At 42.0% G+C, this 27491-nt stretch overlaps 1 protein-coding gene across 1 annotated transcript; it reads left to right on the top strand.

Moving 5' to 3' along the window:
• Nucleotides 1–14679: 14679 nt before the first annotated feature.
• On the top strand, nucleotides 14680–27462 carry LOX (lysyl oxidase). Its single transcript, XM_056848512.1, has 6 exons — nucleotides 14680–15349; nucleotides 16569–16677; nucleotides 22179–22316; nucleotides 23489–23645; nucleotides 27171–27266; nucleotides 27343–27462. The coding sequence occupies exons 1-6, from the start codon at nucleotides 14680–14682 to the stop codon at nucleotides 27460–27462; spliced, it is 1290 nt and encodes a 429-aa protein (XP_056704490.1).
• The last annotated feature ends 29 nt before the right edge of the window (nucleotides 27463–27491 follow it).

The following is a 27491-nucleotide window of genomic DNA, read 5'->3' on the forward strand; positions in this document are numbered from 1 at the left end:
AAATGTGTATGTTTTCATCTGTATCTAATTATCTTTCCCTCAGAGATAAGGTTTTTTCTCCTCTTCTCCAGGATTTCTGGATATCTGTCTTAGAAACACCCTTATGAATGCTCCTCCTAGTTCACTGCCTCTTTGAAAGGAAATAGGAAGTAAAATTGCTTGCCTGACATAAATGACATGGTTGGCTAAACATCACAAAACAAGAGTGGTGTCTTAAATTTAATCTGTCCTGTGCCTTGACTCAAAAATGTTTACATAATCTATGCTTTACAATGCTTGTTTTAACAAATAAACTCATTAAGCAATTTCTCCTGTTCCAATCAATTTCAGAGGCATGCTAGTATAGATGTTCTTTTTTTTTGTTATTCATTGTTTCTTCTTATTCTGTATTATCATTCTTCCTTGCGTTTGTTTTCTTTTTTATATTTGTTACTGATTTCTATTTGTTCTGGCTGTAATTTCCCCCCTGTCCCATTGGGATGACATTTTCAAGGATTTTGTCTTTCATCCAAAGGATTCTCCTTGCCAAATTTCACGCAGAAAAGGTCCTGTTTTACAAGGTTTAAAATTGTTCTTTGGAAAACTGGCAGAGGCTGATATTTGGCAACCAAAGAATGCAGGAAGTAGGCACAAATAATAGATAATATAGAATCTACACGTGTGACTCTACAAGTTCATATGTAAAGCAGAGCAGATCTATTAAAACAACAACACAGCAGATCATGTGGGTAAACGGAAAAAAAACCTTCCCCTTTCCATGCCTTACTGTACTCTTGTCCTGTTCTTAAAGCATTTTTCTCCCAGTTAGACTCCGATTCCAAAAGAGAGACAGGCTGGTAGCAAAAGGTAAGAATGGGGAAGGACAAGGATTAGTTCCTATTACCAACATGATCCATTCTATTTTTAAAAAGAGTGTTCCTCTCCCAGTTCTATTTACTGTGAACAGGAGGTTACTTCTCTTTTTTTCCTACCAGACACAATAGTAGTGTGAGGTAATGGTGGTTTGTGTCCAGGAAATGGCATGGGGAGAAACCTTCTTCTGCTGGTTCAGCCTTCATGCACTAGACCAATAGGTTGTTTATGTGCTGCATGGAACCTGAAGGACATGGTCTTCAGGCACTTGATTGTATGAAGAGATTGCTCAGTTAGTGACTGAGGATTTAGAAGAAAACAGGTTCAGCAACGGGACCTTACCCAAGGTCGAACTCCAATCTAGGTAATACTACCTTAACCCAATGGAAAGTGATCACAGACCAATAAGTTAAACAGGTTAAATGACAGCAACCAGAAACACCACCTTAGTGGATAAAAGAAAAACGGGTTAGACGTTGCCATTATACTGAAAGTTTAAAGCATAATGCAAAGAATAACAAGGACATTAGCGTAGGAAAAAAATAGACTAGCCAAGTCCCTCAAACCATTAGCAAACTGGTGTTGCAAATATTGAATAAGAATTAATCAGGAAACAGAGGGCTGAGATGACCACCAGATGTGCTTGACAGGAATAACAGCCAGGCTAGTATCATTTAATGAGTAATGACACACCCCATATAAAGGTGAAATAAGAGGTTGCAAACCGTCTGATCTTGATCATTCAAAAAACTGAGCCCACTTGGCAGCATAAGATGACCATGTTTGCGGTGTGCATAATACTATTAACAACCTTGTGACTCTAGGTAGGTCCCGATTTGATGGTTGAGATGACCACGCCATCCACTGTAGTGAAGAGACATTGTGGCAGAGAACCTTCAACGTCGACGATGACTGGCCTCGGGATGACCATAATCGGTGCCATGGGCAACGAACAGCAGCAAGACTTTGCCCCAGCCCCCAAATCGTGGATCGACGTCGTAGGGTCTAATATCCACATAGCCATACCCCAGATAGTAAGGAGGGCAGTAGACATACGGCATCCAGCCTGGGTATCGGTGTCTAGGTCCCGCATCGACTCTGGCGTCGGTAGATGGGCCCTTGTTTCCCGATGAGATCACCTCGGGAATATCAACCTTTTCCTCGTCTAAGAAAATTGCAGCTCGACCCCTGGTGGAGATGGGGTATGAGGTCGCCCCATGGCAGGTACTACCGTACTCTGCGGGCATGCCTCAATTTGGCCCCTTCCCTGATTTGCAGCCCCTTCCGTGGCATGCTTCAGGTGCGGCGACACAGACTGCTTCCTCGGAGACTGCTCCCCCTGCCTTGTGAGTGAACCAGGCACACACACTGCAAGCCGAAACAATATGCCCCTCTCCTAGGCAAATAAGGCAGTTGAGATGCTCGTCGACCTTTGCCATTTTAGTGCCGCATGTGCGGCATTTTTTAAAGAGAGCCATAACAACTAACTCTCTTTCACTTTCTCTTTCAGAAAAAACTACACCGACCGTGAAATCGACGACCAACAAGACTTGAAGGATCACCACACGGTAAGTGTACTAAGCAACCGAAGCTGCGTGTTCTCTCCGTGGCGGCAGAAAAAGAACTGAGGGAAGAGTGCTCCCCGACCCCCGTCACGTGATCCTTAGGCGGGAAAAGCCGTTAAGGCTTGGTCACGGACGGGGGGAGGGGAGCAATCCTAGGGAGCTAACTCTTCTAAGAAGCTTGTAAATCTTCTCCGTGGCTGGCCTGCACAAGTGCAGTCCCCATGTGGGACTGCACAGAAGCCAGGAAAATGAATGGCAAACACTGGCTAGTGCTGAGAGTGGAAAGGAGTGAAATGGCCTCCATCTCTCTTGTGCTTTGTGGTGGTATGGAGGGGAAGATAAAAGGTTAGCCTGAGGGTGGGAAGAAGGAAGCAGAGAATGTTGCGCATATGGGGGTTGCCAGGTGGAGGGAAAAAAGAAATAGTGTGGGGAAACTGAGACGGGGGAAAATGGGTGTCCTTTGCAAGTGACTGCAGATAGGCCCACCCTAGCAACTGGCACCATACATAGTTTTCCTGGGTAGAGGGTAACAGAGGTAGGGTAGGGCAGAAAATGAAAAATGGGGAGAAGATAAAGGTAGGTTGGCTGGTGGATGGGAAAGAGAGAAGGCAGGAAGGGGGGGCAGACTATAGGAGCTTTCAAGGAAGGGAAAAATAGTGGGGGAGAGGGAAATTCACCCTGCAAGTCCTTGTGGGTTCCCACTTGTTTATTCTCTAATTACAAACTTTACCTTAGGGGCTCCATTAACTAATGGACATTTCAACAAGGTCACAATCTGACCATATGACAGGGAAGGATGACCCTAATCAACCAAGTGCAAGAGTGTTTGTGTAAGAAAATACCTTTTGCTGAGGCTATTGAATATAGAATTTTGTCACAGATTCTCTGCACATCTACCAAACCAGCCTGTCTTATCATTCAACACTGTACTTTTTTGCTTTCTTATCACACTTGTCTATAGCAATATTTATTACTGCATTTCAGCCACTCTTTCAATGAAAAAAATCTCAATATTCGCAGGACTGAGATGAAATGTCATTTTATTCAGAGATATCTGTGTAGAAAATTACAGCTTAATAGTAAATGTTTCATTTGCACTCTGAACCATCAGGAGTTAAGCTGAGGTGGCTTCCACATAGAGGTTTTGTTCTGTCTACAGGCACATAAAAGCCTAGCTTGGCCTACATTTGCCAAGATACAAAGAGAAAGTAAGAAGACACCTGTGTGGATCTGAACCATTCTAATGAGTAAGATTTTCAAGGTTTCCCATACATCCATGAGATTTGGAGTAGGCATCCAATTCTTAATTTGAATAAGAGTCTTTCACAACCGAAATACAGAGCTCAAATCTAGATTACTAGGCAGCTATCTCTCTGAAAGTCTTTTGTAAGGACAAAGGATGAGCTATTTTGTGCCTGGCTGGCTGGCTGAGGGGAAAACAGGAATCCTGTATGTGTTAGGGAGTGGGGGGAATAAAGCTTGAGAGATGAGTTCCTCATTAGGGTCTCACCTTAGCCTACTGATTTTACATTTCACATCTTCCATGTCAGAGTGATGTCCCCATGGTAGCCATTTCACAAGACCTTCAATAACAAATCTTTAAAATGCTTCTTGGGATTCCATGTTCACTGGCAATGAAATAGCCTCCTCCAAGTAAATGCTGACAAAAGCTGTTAAACACCCATTTGGATGCTTTTGCGGAACTCTCTGCTCTCCTCTAATAAATTGTTGAAACATTCACATTCTTGCCCTAAACTTGTTTTCTCTGAAGTTCAAATGCTGTGATGCAGCTAGGTGAAAAATCAGTTGAAATAGAACATTTTAAAATATTTCACTAAGGCTAAACCCCCTCCTTAAAATCACACATTTTGTCCTGTTAGAAACCAAAACCTAAACACAATATAATAAAATAAACAACTTTCTTTTCTGTAGCCCGGCTCTGTTGAGGATACACAAACAATTTACCCATAAAAATACCATTGCCAAACTATATGAGATGCTAGGAGATTCATGATTGGATTTCCCCAGTCTCTATGTGTGTGGGTGTGTTTTAAACTGGTAATCATAGCTGCCACGGCTGCTACTTACCATTCTCAGATCTCCCAGCATTTCAACTAGTTTGGCCCAGAGCACAGCTTAACAACAAAAAGACCAACAGTGGGTATGATCATATTCCACAAGCAATGTGAAAAATGCAGAGAGCAATGAAATCCTTCTGCCTTACTTTTCCTGATCTCATCAAAGCATTAGATGTGGTCATGCAAACGAGACTCTGCAACAGTCTTTGGAAGATTTGTTGCCCCAAAACTTTCTAGTTGCATCCAATCTTTTCATGATGATTTAATGAATTCACATGTGGCAACTTTGCAGGTCAAAATGGTGTTAAACTGGGCTACAGTACATCCAATGTCAGCTCTTTTTGGCATCTTTTTCTCAGTGCTTCTGCTGTAGGGGAGATTGGTTTTTGCAGTCAGTATGATTGCAAGCTGTGCTATCTTAAGATCCAAATTTAACACATCTATGTCAAGTTACTTTTGCTCATAGATAGTTCTGCAGTTAAAGAGTGAACAAAGCTAACTACGTTATGGACTATCTTTTACAAGTGGATTCCATGTTCTCCTTCATAAGCATTACAATAGACAAAATGTCACGTGACAGCTAATAACCCCACACAATAGACAAAATTTATTTTGAAGTAGGTAATAAATTCTTCTGCCCTGACCTGGATAGCCCAGGCTAGCCTGATCTCGTCAGATCTCAGAAGCTAAGAAGGGTCAGCCCTGGTTAGTATTTAGATGGGAGACCACCAAGGAAGTCCAGGGTTGCTATACAGAGGAAGGCACTTGCCTTGAAAACCCCATAAGGGGTCGCCATAAGTCGGCTGCGACTTGACAGCACTTCACACACACACACACACACACAATTCTTCTATTTCAGATCCAGAGTGGCTGTCATTTGTCACTTAAACAGTGACTGAAGTCTCCTACTAGGAAAATAGCCACCACTTCTGACAGACTTCAAAGTATGTCCACAATAATGTCAAATTATACTGCAAGACAAAGATTGTGACCTACCAGGCCTGTTTTTACTTCCATTCTGTGTTGTATGGTAGTGAGACATGGGCCTGTTCTAGCAAACAAGAACATCATTTATATGTACACAGCATCCAGGAAAAATAAGAACAGTAATGAATATGCCTTTGTCCAAGCAAAGAGAGTGAAATTTTGAGTGTGCATGTGAGACAGAGAGCAAACAATTGAGGGACTGCTGTACTAGCTTAAGGAAGATAGACACAAGATGGCTACATTCCAACAAGGTAGCCATCGCTAAGAGAAAAATGGGCTGCCCATACGGTAGCTCAAATATAAGGCAGTTTGCAATCATGACTTGACAGACTTTGACATTAATGGGAAGAGTAGGAAACTCTGGCAAGCTATAGGAACATCTGGAGTTGCAAATTCTAGGTTGGCATGCAAATTTATGATGAGAAATCAAATCTATAGCACCAGAAAAAAGTGTGAGCATGAGATCAGAGCATCAATTTGTACCTTTCCATTGAAAATTGTAGCTGTGACACATCCAGATGGTCCTTCTGATTTAGATGGGCCTCTAGCCATCAGAGGAAATGAGTTTCAAATTAACTGATATCATTCAAGAAGATGCTGCAAGCAAGTCAATCTTCTTACAAAAGCAGATAATTGGTGCGGATAAATTATCAGAAAACCAATTCCACCTACAAACCTATGTGTTTCAGTAAACAAGAGAATGGGGAAGGAAAAGGCCATTAAAAACAAAACAAAACTAGAAATAATCACCAGACATCTAAAATCCTTGACAGGGTTTGATTTGTCTTGATGCTTAAATGTAAACTTAGAACAAAGGGCTATACTGAGCAGGCTGGATTCCTCTTCATATTGAATATGTACATAATCGAAAAAAAGACTTTTACCTTCGATGGCTTTACAATATAGTGATTGATATAATGACATGTAGTTACCATCTCTCAAATAAGAGATTTATGAAAGCGAGTCCCTCCAGTGCTTCAGAAAATGGAAAACATATTGTAATAGCAAACTCCAAAGCAGCATTTGCAGAAGCTTAAGGAAGGCATCTGGGCTTCGCTTTCCAGATGGCAGCCATACAGCAGAAGAGGAGATTCTTTCTAATATATATTTAAAAACTGTCTGAACACATGAGAATTTTAGGGAAAAATTGTAACATTCTCACCTAAAGACCCTCATTACTTGTAATGTGCTGAGATAATAACCACTGTACTTGAAGGATTAAATGCTAACAGGAAAATATGTATGCGTAAGAAGAGTTTGATGCCTCTGAATTAGTATTTCCCTCAACATTACTGAACCCTCTGATTTTCTACAAGGAAATCTATTACACAGCTTTCAAAATGGAATTAAAACTTGTTTCTTTATTGATCTCACTAGAACAAATAGAGATGTTCGATAATTGAGTCCTTATAACTGTCTGTAATGACTTCCTGCTCCACATGCATTGTCTTGAGTCTGTTCTAGACATTGTACGATAAGCCTATGCTCAATAAAATTAACTGTAACTGGATATCAAATAATAGTTGGGAACAAGAATTCCGGAGTTAAGCACTTTAAAGTTGCAATGAGTTCAGTTGAAAAGGGATTCTGATTTTAATTATGTCATATCAGAAATGACTGGGATTTAGAAAAGAATCAAATGTGATGAGTGGGGAATCTGCAAGAACTTGTGGAGGGCATCTCATTCCCCTCCATCACTACTTCCTCTTTCCCTTCCTTGAAAGCACCAATAGCCTCTCCCCTTTTCATGCCTTCTTCTCTCTTTCCCATCCAACTGTGAACCTACCCCCCCTTTGGTTTTCCCTCATTCCCTGCCCCTAGTGGACTCTTTCTGGGAAAGTCTGGTCAAGTTGTGCAGTGCTGTCCACCAAGCCAGACTCAGTTCTGTGGTGGGGAGCCCACAAGCACTTGTGTAGGGCCCCTCGTATTCTCCTTTACCCTACTCCCCAGTTCAGACTGTATTAGCATACATTTAAAGTTAGGGGTGTGTTTTTTTTTTTTTGTTCCAGCAAGCATCACCTTACAATTACCCAGGGCTTATCTGATTGGTTTTTGCTGCAGCTCATCTTCTCAACTCCTGTGTTCTCCCCTCCCTCCTTTACGCAGTACCATTTGCCAGTCATTGCTCAGCTGGAAAAAAATCAAAAAAGTGAGGGGAGAGCTCGGACCACCAAACAATACTGTAAGGGGAGGGGGGATGATGGTTTTAAGAAGGTGAGCTGCAAAAAACATCTGCTGCAGAAAGACTTCTACACTGAACTTTTTGCCATGTTGTTGTCCTCACCCAATTTAGAGATCCTTCTGTAGCTCTTCACAATCCACCTTGGTTTTCACCATCCTGAATAATTTGGTATCATCCATAAACTTGGTCACTACACTGTTCACTCCCAATCCAAACCATTTATGAACAAATTAAATATCACAGGTCCCAATACCAATCCTTGTGGGAACCCATTGGTCACTTCCATCATTATCAGATCTGTCTATTTCCCCCTTCCAATTCTTTACTTCTTGCCATTTAGCTTATTTTTAATCCATAACAAAACCCATCTTCTTATCCCTTGAGTGCTAAAATTATTCAGGAGTGTTTGGTGAGGTACCTTCTGAAATGTCTTTTGGAAGTCCGTGTTTATAATGCCTGGATCACAATTTAGTGCTATACTTGTTCTGTTTCCTGGTTTTCCATGTTGTCAATACATTCTTGCACACACCTGCTTTATTTCAATCTTTTTGGAAAGAACACAGGTCAAGCACATTAACATGTCATCTGGAAGTAATGGTGCACATTTTTCTGCCCTGCAAAGGACTCACCCAGAATGCTGTTATTTTTTAGCTTCCAAACCTTTCACAGGTACCATTTCCCCAGCATTTCCCCCCACCACATCAGTGGCGATCTTTTTGACTTTTTTTTAAAAAAATCAGCAACTGCTATTGATCTATAATGACCTATTGCCACTTATCTATTTAAACAATTAAATAGAGCCATTTTAGCATATAGTGCTATAGCACTGAAGTGCATGTGTTAAGAAAAGCACAAAAAGGGGTAGTGAGTTTCCACAGCAGCCATGATGAGCCAGTGCCAAGCTGCATGTATCATGCAGTCCATGTATCATACAGTCACTACTAGATTGGCTTGGATGTAGTTGCATAAATCTAGACTACCCAATGGCAATATCCAAAATAGATGGCCACTATTTCAGGTATAATGCAACTAAAATTTGCTTTGCAGTCTCCACAATTGTGGACCTAGTGCAATTATGATTCAAAAACTCCATATTCAATAAGAAAACACAAGCTCACTGGAAAAATAGTAAAAATCAGTGGACAGCAAAGTCCTCAGCCATTATTTTATTTTTTCATCAAAACGGTAAATTCGTCAGGAAAAGCACAAAAGCTATGGCTGGAATCCCATTGTGAGTGGAATTTCCCCCCCTAAAATCACACATTGGAAAACAACAAGCTGTTTGTGAAACTGGTTAGATTTATGTGAAGATTAGAAAGACAGAGGACTCATTTTATTCATGGTTATATTTTCCAGCTTTCCCAGTCTTTCCATTTTCCTCTGGCTTAGTCATTGTTGTTCATCTTAGGGACAAAGAGTGAAGAACAAGATCAAGTAACCACAATGGAAAAAGTTTAAGGGCCTTCAACTGGCTATCTGAAAATAACAAATGCAATCTGTTTTGCAGAATACTGTTCTAAGGTCTCATATACATAAACTGAAACTGTAATACCAGTAGAAATATAACTTCATCCAAGACAGGAGAGATCTCAAGTCCCTGGTCTGCCTTTCTACTAACTCAGAGAACTTCTGTCTCATCAAGATTATGTTTCAGCTTGTTCACCCTCATCCAACCCATTACTGACTCCAAGCACCGGTTCAGAATATCAACCGTATCTTCAGAATTAGGTGGAAAAGAAAGGTAGCGCAGGGTATCATCTGCATATTGATGAAACTGCAGACCATTCCTCCTCATGACCTCTCCTCGTGGCTTCATACTGATATTAAATAGCATGGGGCATAAGATTGAACCCTGTAGAACCCCACAGGCCAATGGCCATGAGGCAGAGCCGGAATCCCCTAACCCTACCCTCTGAGGCCAACCCCTCAGATTGTACTAGAACCACCATAACACAGTGCCCCTTAGTCCTGGTACCGAGGCAGCTCAGTAGGATGCTATGATCAATAGGATTGAAGGCCACTGAAAGATCCAGCAGAACTAGCATGGCCATCTTCCCCATTGAGTTCTCGATAGAGGTCATCAACCAACTTGACCAAACCAGTCTCTCTTCCAGATCCCAGCCTGAAGCCAGCCTGAAATGGGTCCAGAAAATCAGTCTCAGCAGGGCAATTATGTGCAGCTGCAATGGTGGCAGAGAAATATTGCCTTTTTGCTGTCATCACTGCAACAGAATAGGTTCTAATATCTCTATGCTGGGTTTGATCAGTATCTCTTCAAGTTGTAAAGACTCGTTGAGTTCCATTTTTATTAAGATCAGATCAGATGTCTGCCCATGGAAAAGGTGGGGATCTTCCATCTATGCACACTATATGACTATACAGGTGGAAGAGAGGAAGAAATTATATCACCAATAATATATCAGTTTTCACTCTCTCCTCCTGAATCAAGGGTTCTCAGAAAATAGGAGAAAATGGGAATTATATAAAATACTTTTGAATGTTGAATTACTGTCATGCCTTCAATATTGTCAACTGCTCTTTTTATTTAAAAGGGCACAGATATTTTTGTACATGTTTTGTCTTTGTGAGAGTGTGGGCACAGAAATACTTAACTGTGAATTCTGCACCATTTATTTTCATATGTATACTTCTGTCTAGATCACATTATATAATAGAGTTTGAACTATTACAGTTGTATGGTGGATTTTTTAAAATCTAAGCTACAACAGATATTGTTACATTGGTCCAGTAGATAAACATATTGTCAGATTGCAGTTCTTGTAATACACATTAAAATATCACAAGAATATATAGTATATGATGCAAGGACACATACTTATTGAAGAAAGCACGACAGTGAAAACTTTTTACTTACAATGAACATTTTCTTTATTTACAAAATGTATACCCCATCTTTCTGCCCTCATCAAAGCCACCAAGGCGGAATACAGATTAAAAACATACATAATAAAATCATCTCTCAAAAATCATTCAAGTAAAAACAAACACATCACACAAAAATGCACAATTAAAACCACAGCTAAAATACACAACGATTGAAACATAGGGCAGGAAGAAGGGATTACTGAGGAAATGCCAAATGAAACAACAAAAAAAGGCTTCACCTGCTGATGGAAGATGGTGACAGATGACAGCCAAACTAAATGTTATGCTAGGTACAGGTCCAAACCGTGGCCAGTTTAGAGGAGAATTTAACCATTTAAAAATCACCACGAGGAGGCTGTTTTGGCACTTTAAAAGGCATGAGGGGACGACACTCAAGATTGCCTGGTGCCAATCAGGATTGGGCCTTCACAGTAATTCTTAAATGGCTAAATTCTCCTCTAAAATGGCGCCGGCAACCATGGGTTGAACCTGTAACGTCTAGTTTGGCTGAATCTCCCTGGAGAAAGAGTTCAAGAGTTTTAGTGCCATGACCAAAAAAGCCCTCTCCTGGGTTGTCACCCACTCAATCTCAGAAGGCAGAGGCACCCACAGCAAGGCCTCAGATGACCACAGCAGTCAGGGGGGGTAGGCAGCTCTTGAGGTATGTTGGTCCCAAGCCATACAGGGCTTTAAAGGGCAACACCAGCATCTCGAATTGTGCCCAGAAACAGATGGGGATCTAATAGGATTCTCCAAGACTGGAGTGCTATGGTCCCTACGACTCATTCATCAACATGCTGGTGGCACCATTCTGCACCAATTGAAGTTTCTGAACACTTTCCAAGGACAACCCCACACAGAGAACTTGCTGTAATCTAATCTAAATGTAACTAGGGCATGTACCACAGTGGGCCAGATCTTTTCTGCCCAGAAAATACCACAGATGGCTAATAAATCGGAACTGGTAAAAGGTACCCCTGGCCACAGCTACCACCTCCTTATCCAGCAGTAGGCCCAAACTACAGACCTCTTCCTTCAAGGGGAGCGCAACCCCATCTAGAAGGGGTGACATCTTTAATCCTCGGTTAGACTTTCCACTCATCAGTAGCATTCGTCTTGTCAGGATTAAGCTTGTTTATTAGCCTGCAACCACTCCAAAACTGCCTCCAGGCACTGGTTCACGGTTTCTATAGCATCCCTGGGATCAGCTCAAAATGCAAGACAGAGCTGAGTTTCATTCCAGCCCAAATCTCCAGATGACCTCACTCAGAAATTCCATGTAGATTAAAAAAAAAAAAAAAACCCATAGGGGGCAAGATGGGACCTTGTGGGACCCTACAGGCCAAGGAGCTGATCAGCAGTTCCCCAGCACTACCTTCTGAAACCTACCCTTCAGATAGGACCAGGATAACTGCAATACGGCCACTCCCCATCCTAGCACAGAAAGGTGGTCCAGAAGGTTGATGGTATTGAAAGATATTGAGAGATCCTGGATTATCAACAGTTGCACTCTCTGTTCATCTCCTGGCACAGGTCATCCATCGAGGTGGCCAAGGCTGTTTCAGTCCCATAACCAGGGCTAAAACCAGTTTGGAAAGGATCCAATCTGCTTCATCCAGGAACACCTGAAGTTGTCCAGCCATCACCTTTTCGATCACCTTGCTCAGGAACGGAACATTTGAGACTGGTCTATAGTTATTGAAATCTCCTGGGTGCAGGTTAGGTTTACTAGTGATGCACCACAGCCTGTTCCAAGGCTGCGACAACCACCCCCTCTCAAGGTGGCATTAACTACCTCTTGGACCCAATCAGGAAGCCACCCCAGCAAATTTAAGTAGACAGGAAGGGCAAATGTTGTATAAGGTGGTCGTAGGTCTCAGATCTCCAAGAATCCTGTCCACATCCTCAGACTGAATAAACTGAAAATTATCCCAGACAGCTGGATGTCAGCTCCCTGGCAGCATCTGAGTTGTCACTGCTAATGACCAGTCCAAGTTAATATAGATGCAAGAGATTTTATCTGCAAAGTACTGAGAAAATGGTCACAGTGGGCCACCAAACAGTCCACTTCCTCCGGCAGGCCAGATCCCAGTAGGCCTCTGACCACCCAGAACAAATGCACTGGCCTACACTGTGCAAATGCAATGGGAGTGAAAAGGTGTTGTTTCTTTGCCACCGCCACCTCTATGGAATATGCTTTCAAATGAGCCTGTGTCATATTGGGATTGTCCTGAGTCTTCCTCCACCGTAGCTCTAGCTGTCATCCTTCTCTTTTCATCGCTGGCAGCCCCTCAGCAAACCAAGTTTACTGTAAACACTTGAGAGAGGGTGCCTAGGAGTGATCATGTCAACTGTCTTGGTCATTTCCTCATTCTAGAGGTATTCCGCAAATAGCATTATGGATTTCAATACATCCAGCATGATTTTTGGAAGATTTAGATCAGCTAGAACCAAAATTCTGCTCTTTGTGAGCACCAGGCAGTATAATTGTTTAACTTCTTAGGTGCTGTATAAATTAATAATTGCTGTATTACCTTTCAAGGACATGCACTCAAGATCACTTAATGTGGTTTAGTTACCCCCCCTATTGACTGTCTTTGCATAGGCAAGGTAAGATGGCAAAAGAACATAAAACATCATGTTTTTACACCATTCTAATGGCTGCTAGAAGAATGAAGTGATTCTAATTTGCATTTGAAATTGTGGATGCAAAAATATACCATGCCAGCTATGATTAATGCAAAATCAAACAAGAAATTGTGTTAGTGAATATGTGGAATAGCTTTCTATGGTGAAGCAGGAGCTAATGACAACTCACTACAGGTAACTAAATTTTACCAGGCCAAATACTCCAGTAATCTAATGTGTGTGCAGGCTGTAATGAAGTGGTTTAAATCTGCAATCCTAAATACAGGCCTGACGTTAAATACTATTAAAACTGAAGGCCCTGTCTTCAAAATAAATGTGTTTATATTGAGATGAAAAGACTCCACTCTTCTGATCATTCTTTTGCAATGATTCATGAGCAAATATACCTCAGCCTATAACAGACACTTTAAAAATGCATGGAGTGTCTGATTTTTAAAATGCCCTCTAAGGAGAGAAACAGGTTAATAATTCATTTCAATGGAATGCTGGTAACACTTTGATTAGAGAAAAGTGGGTGACGGTCTTAGGTCTTTGACCCTTCCTGTCCCTTTACTCGATGGACAGTCCATCCCACGGGAGACACGTCCGTCACGAAGTTCTCGTGACTCGCACCGAGAAAAACAAAACTTGGCACGCATGAGTTTATTTGAGGCGGATTTGGACCAGAACGAAAAGGGCATCACAGGCGAGCACAAAGCCGTTGCTTCATCCTGCCTCAACCAACTTTCCCTGCCAGAGATTAAACTGCGGGAGAAGTCTATGGCGAAAATATTTTCCCAGAAAACATGCCTCCGCTTTCTTCTCCCTGTAGTGGTGCTGATGACCTAATAGCATTTTTCTGTATGCATGTTTTGGCAATGCCCCCCCAACCTGGCAGCCGGAGTCGTCTGAGGGAAGCGGAACGGCTGCATGCGAACCCTCGCCTGGGAGATGCTCGCAGATTGCAAGAGCCTCCGCCCGGCCAAGTGCGTGTGTGTGTGTGTGTGTGTATGCAGCCAGCTCGTCTTGTTTGTCTGTCTGGAAGCTGCGGGTCAGGCAGAAGAGGCTGTCCGGGGCGGGAGGATGGGAAGGGAAGAGGGCAGCCCCGAGGGGGACTGCCGGGCCCGCACGTTTCCCATCGCATTGCGCGAACCAACAGCGAGGCCGCCGCCTGCCAAAAGGGGCTTGTGTCACTTTGCAAGCGTGCCAGAGACGTTTTTTTTTTATTTAAAAAAAACCCTCCTCTCCTCCCCCTCCCGCCCTCCGCTTCGCTCCAGACACCAGCCAGCCCAAGCGAGAGGGGAGAGAGCGCGCCGCCTTTGCAAACTTTACAGAGTACAATATTGCGAGGAGGAGGAAGAAGAAGGCGGCGAGAGGGGGAGGGGGACCCCGCTCCCTTCTCGCGCGCTGCTTGCCAAAGCCGCCTGCTGGGGCGCGTGCGTGAGGGTGGGAAACCCTGCGGCGGCGCCGACCCCTTCCTCGCCCCTCCGGCCCGCGCGCGATGCCTCCCCTCTCCTCGCCGCCGGTCCTCCTGGGGCTCGCCCAGCTCCAAGCCTGCCTCTTCTGGAGCTGCCTGCTGTGGCTGCCGCCGCCGGCCGGCGGGCAGCCGCGGAGAAGCGCGCCGCCGCCCCCTCCCGCCGCGTGGCGGCAGAGGATCCAGTGGGAGAACAACGGGCAGGTGTACAGCCTCCTCAGCCTGGGCGCCCAGTACCAACCGCCGCGCCGCGCGCACGCCCAGGAGCCCGCGCGAGGGGGCCACGTGCTGCTCCTCAGGGGCAACGACACCGCGCCGCGCAGGGCGCGAGCCGGGCCCGCCGCCGCCGCCACCACCACCACCACCACGACCAGGAGGCCCGAGGCGCGGCACTGGTTCCAGGCCGGCTACCAGCCCTCAGCCGGCAACAATGGCGGCGGCGGCCACAGGCCTCAGCCCCGCGGAAGCTCTCCGAGGGAGCCCCAGGCGCGTCCCCTGGACAGCGCCCCCTCCAGGGCGGGCAACGGAAGCCGCCTGCGGCCTCCACGCCGGGAGGACGCCATGGTGGGAGACGACCCCTACAACCCCTACAAGTACTCGGACGACAACCCCTACTACAACTACTACGACACCTACGAGCGCTCCCGGCAGGACGGCCGCTACAGGCCCGGCTACGGCACCGGCTACTTCCAGTACGGTAAGAGCGCTTCGGGAGAGCGAGGAGGGCAGCCGGAGGGATGCGCATGCGCGCGGATCCCGGCTGGGCGCGATGGATGAAGAGCGGCCTGCCTGAAGCGGCCGCGTGGCAGCTCCCGCCTCCCTCTCCCGGGGGCGCGCTTTAACAGTGGCCCGGTTGGCATCCCGCTCCTTCCTCGGCCGCTAGTCGGTATCTGGTCCCGCATCCCTTTCCCCCCCCAGTGGCAAAGAAGGACCTAGTAACCCTAGCCGTATCTCTAAATTAAAGCACAAATCTCAACCTGATAATGCCCAAGGCTACATTGATTCCTTTGTGTGGATAGTTTCTTTGCAGGGTGTGGGGGGATGGTGTTAAAATATTTCAGATAAGTTACATAAATGGCCAAAGAACTCTTCCCCGACTGTGAGTATCTAGCACAGCACTAAATATAGTTAGCAATTGGTTTTATATTAATAGAATAGTGCATTCCATACAGATGTAGATATCACATATTTAAAATAGTTTTTACTGTCTCAAAAGAATACAAAGCTTTTTCAGAAATGCCTATGTTAATTATGTTACTATGTTGATTATGATACTTTGAGATCTCTCCCGGGAACGCGCTTTAACGGTGGCCCGGTTGGCATCCAGTTCCTCGGCCACTAGTCAGTGGGCGAAAACGCACGGTCGCTTTAGCCTGCTTTCTTCCCTGTTCCAGCCAGGATTCAGCCAGGATCGAACGCACGACGGTTCAAATTCAAGAACTTCCTTGAATTTGGATATCTGAGTTGGTTGACTGATGTTCCTAATTTTAAGGTTCATCTTTTCTTCTAAAGGACTTAATCCAAAACACAGTTTGCCTAATGGCGATTAAGCTTTTTGTTTTGTTTTTGCTGCAACAGAGTTCCAGTTCCATGAAAAGAGCACAGCATCCCTACTATTTTGACCTGGCAAACTGAAGATCTCTTCAGCTGGCGTCCTTATGGGAGAGTGCCTTTAAGATTTATGACAAAGTGTTAGCAAAATGGGATGCTGTGCAGTTATCTGCTGATCTGCAAGACATGTTGTCTTTTCATACTTCTTTTGATTTTGAGAAAAAGGACTGGTGGCTTAATTTACTAGCATTGGGTGGGGGTCTTAGAGAGTCAATCTGGAGCCATCATGACCCTTTTCAGCTAAGGAAAAATGTAGTGTGCTGGGCTTTATGCTGCTATTGTTTGATTGGTTTGATGTACTGCAGGTCTTCCTGACTTAGTACCGGATCCTTATTATATCCAAGCATCCACTTATGTCCAGAGGACATCCATGTACAACCTGAGGTGTGCTGCTGAGGAGAATTGCCTGGCAAGGTAAGAGGCCACTGCCTCTTCTTGACACCATCAGATTCCTTATTGAATTTAATGGGAAGGTCTAGTGCCTGAGAATAAGGAAGCCAGTAGTGTGTACAGGGAAAAGGCACCATTGTTTATACAGCACAGATAAAGGTGGGCTTGCAAAGGTTGCTGGGGCTGGGAATCAGGGAGTTTAATTTCAACTGCTTTAAAGCAGAGAAAAATTACATTTCTTCCTGCCTTCACAAATCACAGTTTTTATTATCTGCTGTTGAGAGCTTAATGATCAAATGACACAGCTTCCATGCCCTTATTGGTTGAGACTTTTTGCCTACGCAAGGCCTTGTTTTCATTAATCCAGCATTTGGTAATTCTTTTAAAACACAATCTAACTTGGAACTGTAAAATATTTGTTTCTTTTAAAACACTTGCTATTTTTATTTGATTTTGTAATTTCCAGTTCACTGTTTTTTAAATCATTGGTGTTTAGCTCCTAGGTTGATTGATAATCAATGTCCTAGTGACACTCATTTGGTAATTAGGCTGTAGTCCTGTGCACCTTGACTTGGTGTCAGAGCTCTGAATTCTGTGACCTAATTTATGAGTAAACACCAATTGGCTCAAGCTAGGAGGATGCTAATACACAAGGCTTAAACCAGTTTGAGCTAAAAACTGTCTCTAATGCAAATGGAACACCTACATGATTATCAACATGTTTGATATTTTTATTTGCAACATTCCTACATCATATGGGTGAGGGCAACCCGAAGACAGTTTGTAGCATTTTTTTGATAATATTCTCTCTCTCTTTCTCTCTCTCACTCACTCACTTCCAATTTATGGCAACCCTATGAATTAACATCCTCCAAAATGTCCTATCATTAGTAGCCTTGCTCAGGTCTTGTAGACTGAAGGCCATAGCTTCCTTTATTGAGTCAATCAATCTCATGTTGGGTGTTCTTCTTTTCCTGCTGCCTTCACCTTTTCCTAACGTTATTGCCTTTTCCAGTGAGTCTTGCCTTCTCATAAGTACAATAACTTCAGTTTAGTCATCTTAACCCCTAGGGAGAATTCAGGCTTGATTTGATCTAGAAAAAAAACGAAGCTTGCAGGCATGTCCTGGGTTTGATGATGCTTATGGTAGGTTTGATTTATTGGAATGATTCAGTTGGAAATCTGTAGGCAGTTTAGCTAATATATACACTTGAATAAGGATCATCTCATTTTGGTTGGAGCTGAACTCAAAATGGCTTTTTGTCAAGGTAAATTAGGCAAAACTGACTTTAAAAATGAGCTTCATAGCAGTACCAGCCTAGATTTGGAGATGATATGTATCTTTGGTAATTTTAACAAACCTATTAGAACAGGCAGCAAACAAAATATTCTTAGAGGACTTGGATGCAATAGACAAAGGTATTCCACAGCAATGAAGTTAAAATGTAAGGAACATGGAATGTGAGAAATATGAATCAAGGTAAGCCCAAAATTGTAAAATGAGAAATGGAACGATTAAACATTGCTACCTTGGGAGTGAGTTTAATAAAGTGGACTGGATTAGGATATTTTCTGTCAGAAAATTACGAAGTGTTCTACTCTGGAAATGACAAACACAGAAGAAATGGAGTAGCTCTAATAGTGAGGTGAGATATAGCACAAGGAATTGGGCTATAATGCAAAGTGTGACCGAATAATAACAGTCAAGCTTCTTGGAGACCCCATCAACATAACCATCATTCAAGTTTATGCCCCAACTACAGATGCTGACGAAGAAACTGAAATCTTTTTCAAGTGTCCAAGAAGAAATTGATCACACACCTAAACAAGAGGTACTAGTAGGTGACAGGAAAGCAAAAGTGGGAAACAAAGCAGAATCAAATATAGTTGGAAGACTTGGGCTAGGAGCATGAAACGAAGCAGGAGAGTGTCTCTTACACTTCTGTGAAGACAGCAGTGTTCATTGCAAACATGCTTCAGGCAACCAAACAAATGATTATAAACATGGAAATCAATGGACATCACTTAGATTACACATTTGGAAGCAGAAGCTGGAGAAGCTTTATTCTCTCTGCTAAAACAAGACCAGGAGCTGATTGTGGTACCGAGCACAAATTGTTAATATTCAAAATTAGAATAAAGCTGAAGAAAAACACCAAAATATTCATAGTGCCAAAATACAATCTAAACAACATTCCTGAAGAGTTTAACAATGTAAAGAGCATATTTGCTTTACTAAGTTCAAGTGAATGTGAACCGGAGGAACTATTGGTTGAGACCCAAGGAAATTATCAAAGAAGAATGCGCTAATGCTATTCCTGTAGCCAAAAGAAAGGAAAAATCTTGATGGATGACTGATGAAATTCTTAAAATTGTGAAAGATAGATGAGAAGCAAAAGTAAAAGGCAACAGAAATCGAACCAGAAGTCTGAGTGCAGTGTTCCGGCAACTTGCTTGTAAAGTTAAAGAGAACTATTATAATAACCAGTGTAAAGAAATAGAACAACAAAAAAGGAAGAACAAGAGATCTGTTCCACAAGATCTAAGAAATCAAAGACAAATTTAAAGCACAGTTAGGCACGCCGAAAGATCAACATTCGTTGAACAGGACAAAATAAAGAAACAATGAGAACAATTCATTAAATAATTATACAGAAGAGATGAAAGGATGACATATTCCTTAAAAAAAGAATATTGTGAAGAAGAATCTGCAGTTTTAGAAAGTGAAGTGAAAATTGCACTGAAAGCAACTGGGAGAAACAAATCACCAGGAGTAGATGGGATATCAATAGAGCTAGTTCAAGCCACAGAGATGGAGTCCATCAAAATTTTAACAAGAATATGCCAACAAATATAAAAACAAAACAATGCCCCACAGACTGGAAATGGTCAATCTACATTTCAATTAAAAAAAAAAGAGACATCAAAGACTGCAGCAACTATTGGACCATCACATTAATTTGTCATGCAAGCAAAGTTATGCTCAAAATTTCTCAACAAAGACTGTGGAATGAGAAATGCCAGATGTTCAAACAGGATTCAGAAAAGGAAAAAGCTCTAGAGATCATGTTGCAAATTTACATTGTTTACTGGAGCATACAAGAGAATTTCAGAAGAAAATCAGCTTGTGTTTCATAGATTACAGCAAAGCTTTTGACTGTGGGGATCATGAAAAGTTATGTTTGGTTGGTTTTAAAAGAAATGGGTGTTCCATAACATCTGATTGTTTTGATGTGCAACGTATACTCTGGACAAAAGGCATACAAGAGTATGGAGAAACAGAATGGTTTTCAATTGCAAAGGATGTATTTTATCTTCTTACCTCTTCAACCCATATGCAGAACACATCATAAGGAAAGATGGAATAGAGTAAGATGAAGGTCAAGTGAAAATTGGTGGAAGGAACATCAACAATTTGAGATTTGCAGATGACACCATATTACTGGTAGAAAATAGTGAAGACTTGAAATGACTATTGGTTAAGGTTAAAGCAGAAAATACCAAAGCAGGATTACTGCTAACATGAAGAAGACAAAAGCAATAACTACTGAGGAATTATACAAGTTTAAGGATGAAAGAAAATTAATGAAATTAAAATTAATGAAATAAAAATTGAAATGTTTCAAGAGTTTCTGTTCATTAGTTCCATCATCAACCAAAAGGGAGACTGCAACCAAGAAATCTGAAGGAGATTGGAACTGCAACAGGCAGCCATGAAGGAACTGTGTTGGGAGGAGAGTTTTACAGATACCGTGGACTAAACTGGAGGAATGGGCATTAAAATGGCAAGTGAGATCCAATGCAAGTGTAAAGTGATGCATATTGGGGCAAAAAATCCCAACCACATATACACTGATGGGATCTGTGCTGGCAGCAACAGACCAAGAAAGGGATCTTGAGGTGATAGTGGATAACTTGATGAAAATGTCAACTCAGTGTGCAACTGCTGTGAAAAAGGCAAATTCCATGCTGGCCACACTTGGAATACTGTGTACAGTAAAAAGGATATTGCAGAGCCTGAGAAGGTGCAGAAAAGAGCAACCAAAATGATCAGGGAGCTAGAGCAACTGCCCTGTGAGGAGTGGTGAAAATGTTTAAGGCTGTTTAGCTTAGAAAAGAGGTGGGGAAAGGGAGACATGATAGAGGTCTATAAAATTATTAATGGTGTGGAGAGTGTGGCAGGGAGAAGCTTTTCTCCCTCTCTCATAATGCTAGAACACGGAGTCATCTGCTGAAGCTGGAGGGTGAGAGATTCAAAGCAGATGAAAGGAAGTACCTCACACAACGTATAGTTAAATTGTGGAACTCCCTGCCCCAGGATGTGATGATGGCTGCCAACATGGAAGGCTCTAAGAGGGGAGTGGACATGTTCATGGAGGATAGGGCTATCCATGGCTACTACAAAAATGGATACTAGTCATGATGCATACCTATTCTCTCCAGGATCAGAGGAACATGCCTACTATATTAGGTGCTTTGGAACACAGGCGGGATAATGCTGCTGCAGTTGTCTTGTTTGTGGGCTTCCTAGAGGCACCTGGTTGGCCACTGTGTGAACAGACTGCTGGACTTGATGGGTCTGATCCAGCATGGCTTTTCTTATGTTCTTATGACCGCCAAAAAGACAAAAAAGTGGGCTCTAGATCCACCCAAGCCTGAACTCTCCTGAGAAGCTGAAATGACTGAACTGAGGGCATTATACTTGGTTCTGCTATGAGAAGACATGAGTCACTGGAAAAGATGTTAACGTTAGGAAAAGTTGAAGGCAGCAGGAAAAGAGGAAGACCCAGCATGAAATGGATTTATTCAGTCAAGAAATCCATGGCCCTGAGTTTGCAAGACCTGAACAAGGCTGTTAACAATTGGATTTTTGAAGGTCATTAATTCATACAATTCATAAGTCAGAAGTGACTTGACAATACAACACACGAAGTGTCACAACATTCTATAAGATTCTCCACTGACATTTTTAAAACGAGAGAATTGAGGAATGGACTGTAAGCTCTGCTGAAATTATTAGGAGGGGACGAAATACTGGGAGTGAGTGTTTGCAGCAGATTTCTATACATTCATCACTGTAATTATAAATATTAGCACATATTTGAAATTAATCATGCTGTTTGGTGAAATATTTTTGCTAAATGCAGTCATCTGGCACAGTTCAAACGAGGTCCAAATCCTAAAGGCTATTGCTTTGGATTCAAAAGGTGCCCTTGCATAAGTAGAAGGCACTTCCAGTTGTAAATGGGTGCCTGTGTCCCTGATCACCAATTTCTCTTTCCAACACCATCTCTCTCTAGAAGATCTTATGTAGTCGGTTACGGTTCCCTGACCCCATGTTTTGGGGTGTAGGAGGTGGCAGCAGGAAGGAGGAGATGGGAAAGTCCCAGTCTGTAGGCAGAACTACTCATAGTAGTTAGCATAAAAAGCCATCCGGAAAACGTTAGTTGATGTCACCCTTGTTTTTAAATACGACTGCCAACTTAAAATCTATTTAATGCCTGCATGTTTCTATATCTTTGCAGTTCAGCTTATAGATCAGATGTCAGAGACTATGATAACAGAGTGCTTCTGAGATTCCCTCAGAGAGTGAAAAATCAAGGCACATCAGATTTTTTACCAAGCAGACCACGATACTCTTGGGAGTGGCACAGCTGTCATCAGTGAGTGGAGTGTTCAGTATGGTACTTTAAAATTATGTTCTCTCATTATTTGTTGTGATGTGGCTTTTTCTCTTTTCTACTGTGTGGAAAGAAGCTACAAGTCTTGGAACCCTTTCCATGAAAGACGAGTTTATGATCTTTTCCTAAGAATAGAAAATAAATAATGAGGAGGTATTTCAGATGCAACGTAAATGGGTTTGAAAATAATTTTGGCACAATTGGGTTTAAGAAACATAATTATTCAATAATTAGAGAGGAATTTAGGTGAATGACATCACTTTTCGTAATATAATGTTGATACCAAACTTGAAGTTGGTCCAAACCTCTTGTACTGGATGGAAGTTTCTTGCAATTTTTCCAAGTCAAGTCATCTGAACAGAGTACAAAGATGCAATTTAAATGGTGATGGTTTTTATGATGTAACCACCACCACACATCAGAAACAAGCTTGTGGTCCTCATCTGCTTAGACCACACACTTAGAAAAATATATCCTTTCCTGCTTTAGATCACAAGGGGAAACATTTGTTCTAAAGAACTGATTAATTCCATCTTGTATTGTATATGCCATAAATAACAATAGTGGAATGTTAGAGAAGATAGTGAACTGATTGGTGGAAGTTACCATTGAGTTACTGTTGCCATTAAAACAGTGCAGTGATAGAACAAATGGCACATAGAATATGACCGAGCAATAATCATAAATACAACAAAGCAATCAGAATAAAATTAGAGTAGGATACAAAGGTAACAAAATGGGGCTTAAAGAAAATGTTCGAATAATATAGCATAATGACTGGGGCTATTGATTTTAAAAAATCCTTCAGAGATAGAATGCCTTTGCAACGTTAGCATTTTCTGTGAGATAAATAATGCCCAGGAGTAACAATTGGAGGTTGTACTAATAGGCATTTTGGTTCTGCTTTCTCTTTGGAAAAAATAATCTGGTGCATATCTTCAATTTGTTTAAACTTTTATTTTTATATAATGCCTGAATTTGGCGAATGTAATCTGTTGATAATATAATCCCTGTACAAGATATTAACTCATTAAGTTTTGAATACCTAATAGTACATAAAGGTAATTGTGGCCCAGCAAAACACTTATGGCTGTTGGTTTTAACATGGGGTGGGGGAAGGAGATTTTTCTACTAATTTGCCTGTGGTTTGGCAGGCATTACCACAGTATGGATGAATTCAGCCATTATGACTTGCTTGAAGCAAGCTCACAGAGGAGAGTAGCTGAAGGACACAAAGCAAGTTTTTGTCTTGAAGATACTTCTTGTGATTACGGATACTATAGACGATTCGCATGTACAGCACATACACAGGTAAGACACAGTTATTAAAAATTATGGTTCCTCTTTGGTGTTAGAATACAAGCCATCTTCAGTAACTTTTAACATAGGACTTTAGCGCAGTGTACAAATAATACATGGCCACCCTTATAACTTTTGCTTGCATCTTTTTTTTTGGTCTATGGTAAATAGGTTTTTAGAGGAGAATAGTCAAGGAAGTAAACAAAGTGGTCTTTGTTGGGATTGGTGCATATACGTTAGGGCAATGTTGGGACCTGGACTGCCTTATTTTGGATGGCTCAGGCTAGCCCAATCTTGTTAGATCTTGGAAGCTAAGCAGGGTCAGCCCTGGTTAATACGTGGATGGGAGACCTCAAAGGAAGTCCAGGGTTGCTACGCAGAGGCAGGCAATGGCAAAGCCTCTCTGTTCGACTCTTGCTTTGAAAACCCTTCTGGGTCACTATAAGTCAGCTGTGATTTGACAACACTTTCCATGTCCTGTGCAGGAAAGCACAGTAGGCTTAGGATGTCTAAAAGCACCTTTTGTGAAGAAGTGCTCTGTTAGTCAAGCCAAACATTGTACAGCATTCTGGGGTTGCAACATATTTATTTAAAATATTTGTATCTTGCCTTATCTGCTTAGACAAGGTGGCTAACAAAGCAGCAATGAGGGCCTGCACGGTGTAGTGGTGAGAGTGTTGGACTATGATCTGGGAGACCAAGTTAATCCCCACTCTGCTGTGGAAGCTTGCTGGGTGACCCTAGGCCAGTCATACACTCTCACCTAACCTATCTCTCTGGGTTGTTTGTGAGGATAAAATGAAGAAAACCATTTAAGTCAACTTTGGGTCTCCATTGGTGAGAAAGGTGGGGTATAAATGAAGCTAATAATAATAATGATATACATAAAAACAATGTAACAGTCCATCAAAATGAAAACAACGCATAAGATAAAAACACGGTTCCCTTAAGATTTTTTAAGGGGTGGTGGTGTCAAATTTCACTGATTCCTCCCTCCCAATTCAGCCCACTTGGACCCCTGAAATTTTGTTCTGGGGAGTTAGTGGACCTTTAGGAATAACATGGGGGTGGTCTGCACTGGGAGGGGGAATAAGCAGAATTGCCCTTCAGAAAACAAGATTTGGATCCAGGCCACCATTTTCTCCTTCTTTTCATTAAATTGGCTAGTATTAGATTATGATTGGACAAAAATGTTGTATAACACTCAGTTTATGGAATCCACTGCCACAAAATCTAGCGAACTATGGGAACTATACAAATACATGTAAAACCGTCAGTCAGTGGCTATTAGCAGTGCACCTCTGAGTTCCAGTTGTTGAAACTGTGGGGGGGGGGTGCTGAAGAAGAAGGTTGTTGCTTTCATTTCCTGATTATCGGGTTCCTAGAGACATCTGGTTGGCCTCCTTAATAAATGGTATGTTGGACTAAATAGATCTTTCATTTTATCAACAAGAGCTGTTATATTTTGTATGGTTCTGATTTTGGGAATATTGTATTCTGTATGAAACATCTGTTAGAGAACTCTTGCAATTCATAAGTAACTGTGGTAGCTGAGCAATGATGTTCTATTCACTGCTTCTGCAAACATGTGAATTGCAGGCACCTGTAATTATGCTAGTTCTAGCATGGGAAAAAGAGGCTAAATTTGTTCTATGGAATGAAAGCAGTTCTGGCACAATTTTAATTGAAATCCTTGACTCAATATTATGAATTAATATTAGTTACAAGTCTAGATCATGAAAATTATTCATAGCATGTGGAACATACAATGTATGCCTCTTTAACCAGGCTTTTAATCCAGTTTGGATTTTATGCTCTCATTATGACTGGCCATAGATATTGACATGCTCTGGACCCTTGTACCCTGAGCTGAAGTTTGGAGGAGAATTTGTTTTTGCTTTCACTCAGCTGTTTTGTGAATCTGGTAGAAGTGTGTTGTAGGTGGCAAGCCAACTGCAAGCATGGTCATCGTTGTACTGAATAAGTTACCTAGGATCAGAGTAATCCCAAAAGAAACATTATGTGTAGAGATCATTGGGAACTATTGAATGAATGCCCTGGGGCATATGGGCCATTCCTTCTACAAACAGCCTAGCCACGAGGCATTATAAAATATGTAATGCTACTCCATTAGAGTTTTGTTACAATTTTTGTGGCTACATGTGTTGCTTCAAAATTTGTGCTTGTATGAAGTATTTTTCTGAGCAACCAAAGACTACATCCAGATTCCAGACCAAGCAAAATATGTAAGCAGTTGCCAATTCTCAATATACCCATGACCTTCCTCTCCATAGCAAGTACTTAACTCCTGCCAAGTGACACACAGTCTGTGGCCAAACATTGTACTTTTCATAGGGGCAGTCAGACTCCACTTGGAATGATTTCAGAGAGAAGAAACCTGGACCTCGCTTATTACATAGAATTTAAAGGCCTGAGTGTACATGGCTTAAATGGAGCCGTTATTTAGGACAATCATAGGTTTTGTGAAGTTAGTATAGAACCTTCTTTTAATCCATGAAAATACCAATGGGGAAATAGAGTGAGCCAGATGTGACCTCTCTGTTTTCTAAATCACTGCAGATTAGCCAACGGGAATGGTTGCCTTGATTTGATGCAGTGAAGTAAGGAATGGTTAAAGGATCCTTGCATTTTTCAAAAAGCAAAACATTTCTCTAATGATAATGACATTGATATTGGAGGAGGAGATAATCTGTCCTCAACAAAAATGAACGGTGGAAATAAGTTTCATTCTAAAACTTCTAAAAAAGTTAACACCACTTCTGAATACAGTAAAAACATCATTACCAGTCATAAGGTCTTGGGTGGGGGGTCACCAGTTAATCAAATGTGCCAGACAATCATGCTTCTTGCTTTGCCCTACCTGGAGAAATCTAGTGACCAAACACTGCCCCACAGGGAATGTCATGGTGACAGCCCCCACATCAGAGCCATGGAGTCATCTTGTACAGCAGGGAGAGAAACAAGCCAGCTGCCCTGGGAGCTCGCCAGGAGAGCTGGCTTCTGACAGCTTGAAGCAGACTGAAGGAGAGGGAGGCACCCAAGGATGACATTAGCTGGCAGGGCAGCTGTCAGAAGCCCAGCAATGGCCCGGGGCATCAGCCTGGCCAATTAGAGAAGTGGGGGTATATGTGCATCCAAAGAGGCAACAGTATGGAGGCTCAGGGGGAAGAGCTTGCCTTTTAGACCATGCTGAGCATTTTGGATAATCAAGTGCTAGATAACAAAACCTTTACTGTATTTGTCAGGGGGTAAATCAGGTTTGATATTGGAAAGGCAAGTCTTGATTTACTATTCTGTTCACCAACATGAGCAAAATCATTGTTAGGAAATTAACTGTATTAGTTTTCCAAAAGTACAGCATGGTGTTTACATAAAAATTACTCCATTGTGTTGCAAAACCATACTTTAAGAAGTAACTAAGTTTATACATCAGTTTGTTGGCATTTGTCACTTCAGGTGTGCTATTATTTGTTGAGTAAAAATAAAGTAGTCTCTCTTGTATCTGTCCAATTCTAGGGATTGAGTCCTGGCTGCTACGACACCTACAATGCTGACATAGACTGCCAGTGGATTGATATTACAGATGTAAAGCCTGGAAATTACATATTGAAGGTATCCGATTTTATTAAGCAATATTTTGTACAATGATACATAAAACTGTTAAGTATAAAGTATACTTTTTTTCCAGGTTAGTGTAAACCCCAGCTATTTGGTACCAGAATCAGACTACTCCAACAATGTAGTACGTTGTGATATACGTTATACTGGCCACCATGCGTATGCCTCTGGCTGCACAATTTCACCGTAAGTGTTTGCTCTTTTCCTTTAAATATTTTG

Source organism: Euleptes europaea, chromosome 4, assembly GCF_029931775.1.
Source record: "Euleptes europaea isolate rEulEur1 chromosome 4, rEulEur1.hap1, whole genome shotgun sequence".
NCBI classification, from domain to species: domain Eukaryota; kingdom Metazoa; phylum Chordata; class Lepidosauria; order Squamata; family Sphaerodactylidae; genus Euleptes; species Euleptes europaea.

Bases quoted from the DNA above. Each gene is read 5' to 3' on its own strand.
- LOX (XM_056848512.1), top strand. From the start codon at position 14,680: ATGCCTCCCCTCTCCTCGCCGCCGGTCCTCCTGGGGCTCGCCCAGCTC. The intron at 22,317-23,488 runs GTGAGTGGAGTG...GTGGTTTGGCAG, and splicing joins GAGTGGCACAGCTGTCATCA to GCATTACCACAGTATGGATG. The intron at 23,646-27,170 runs GTAAGACACAGT...GTCCAATTCTAG, and splicing joins CATGTACAGCACATACACAG to GGATTGAGTCCTGGCTGCTA.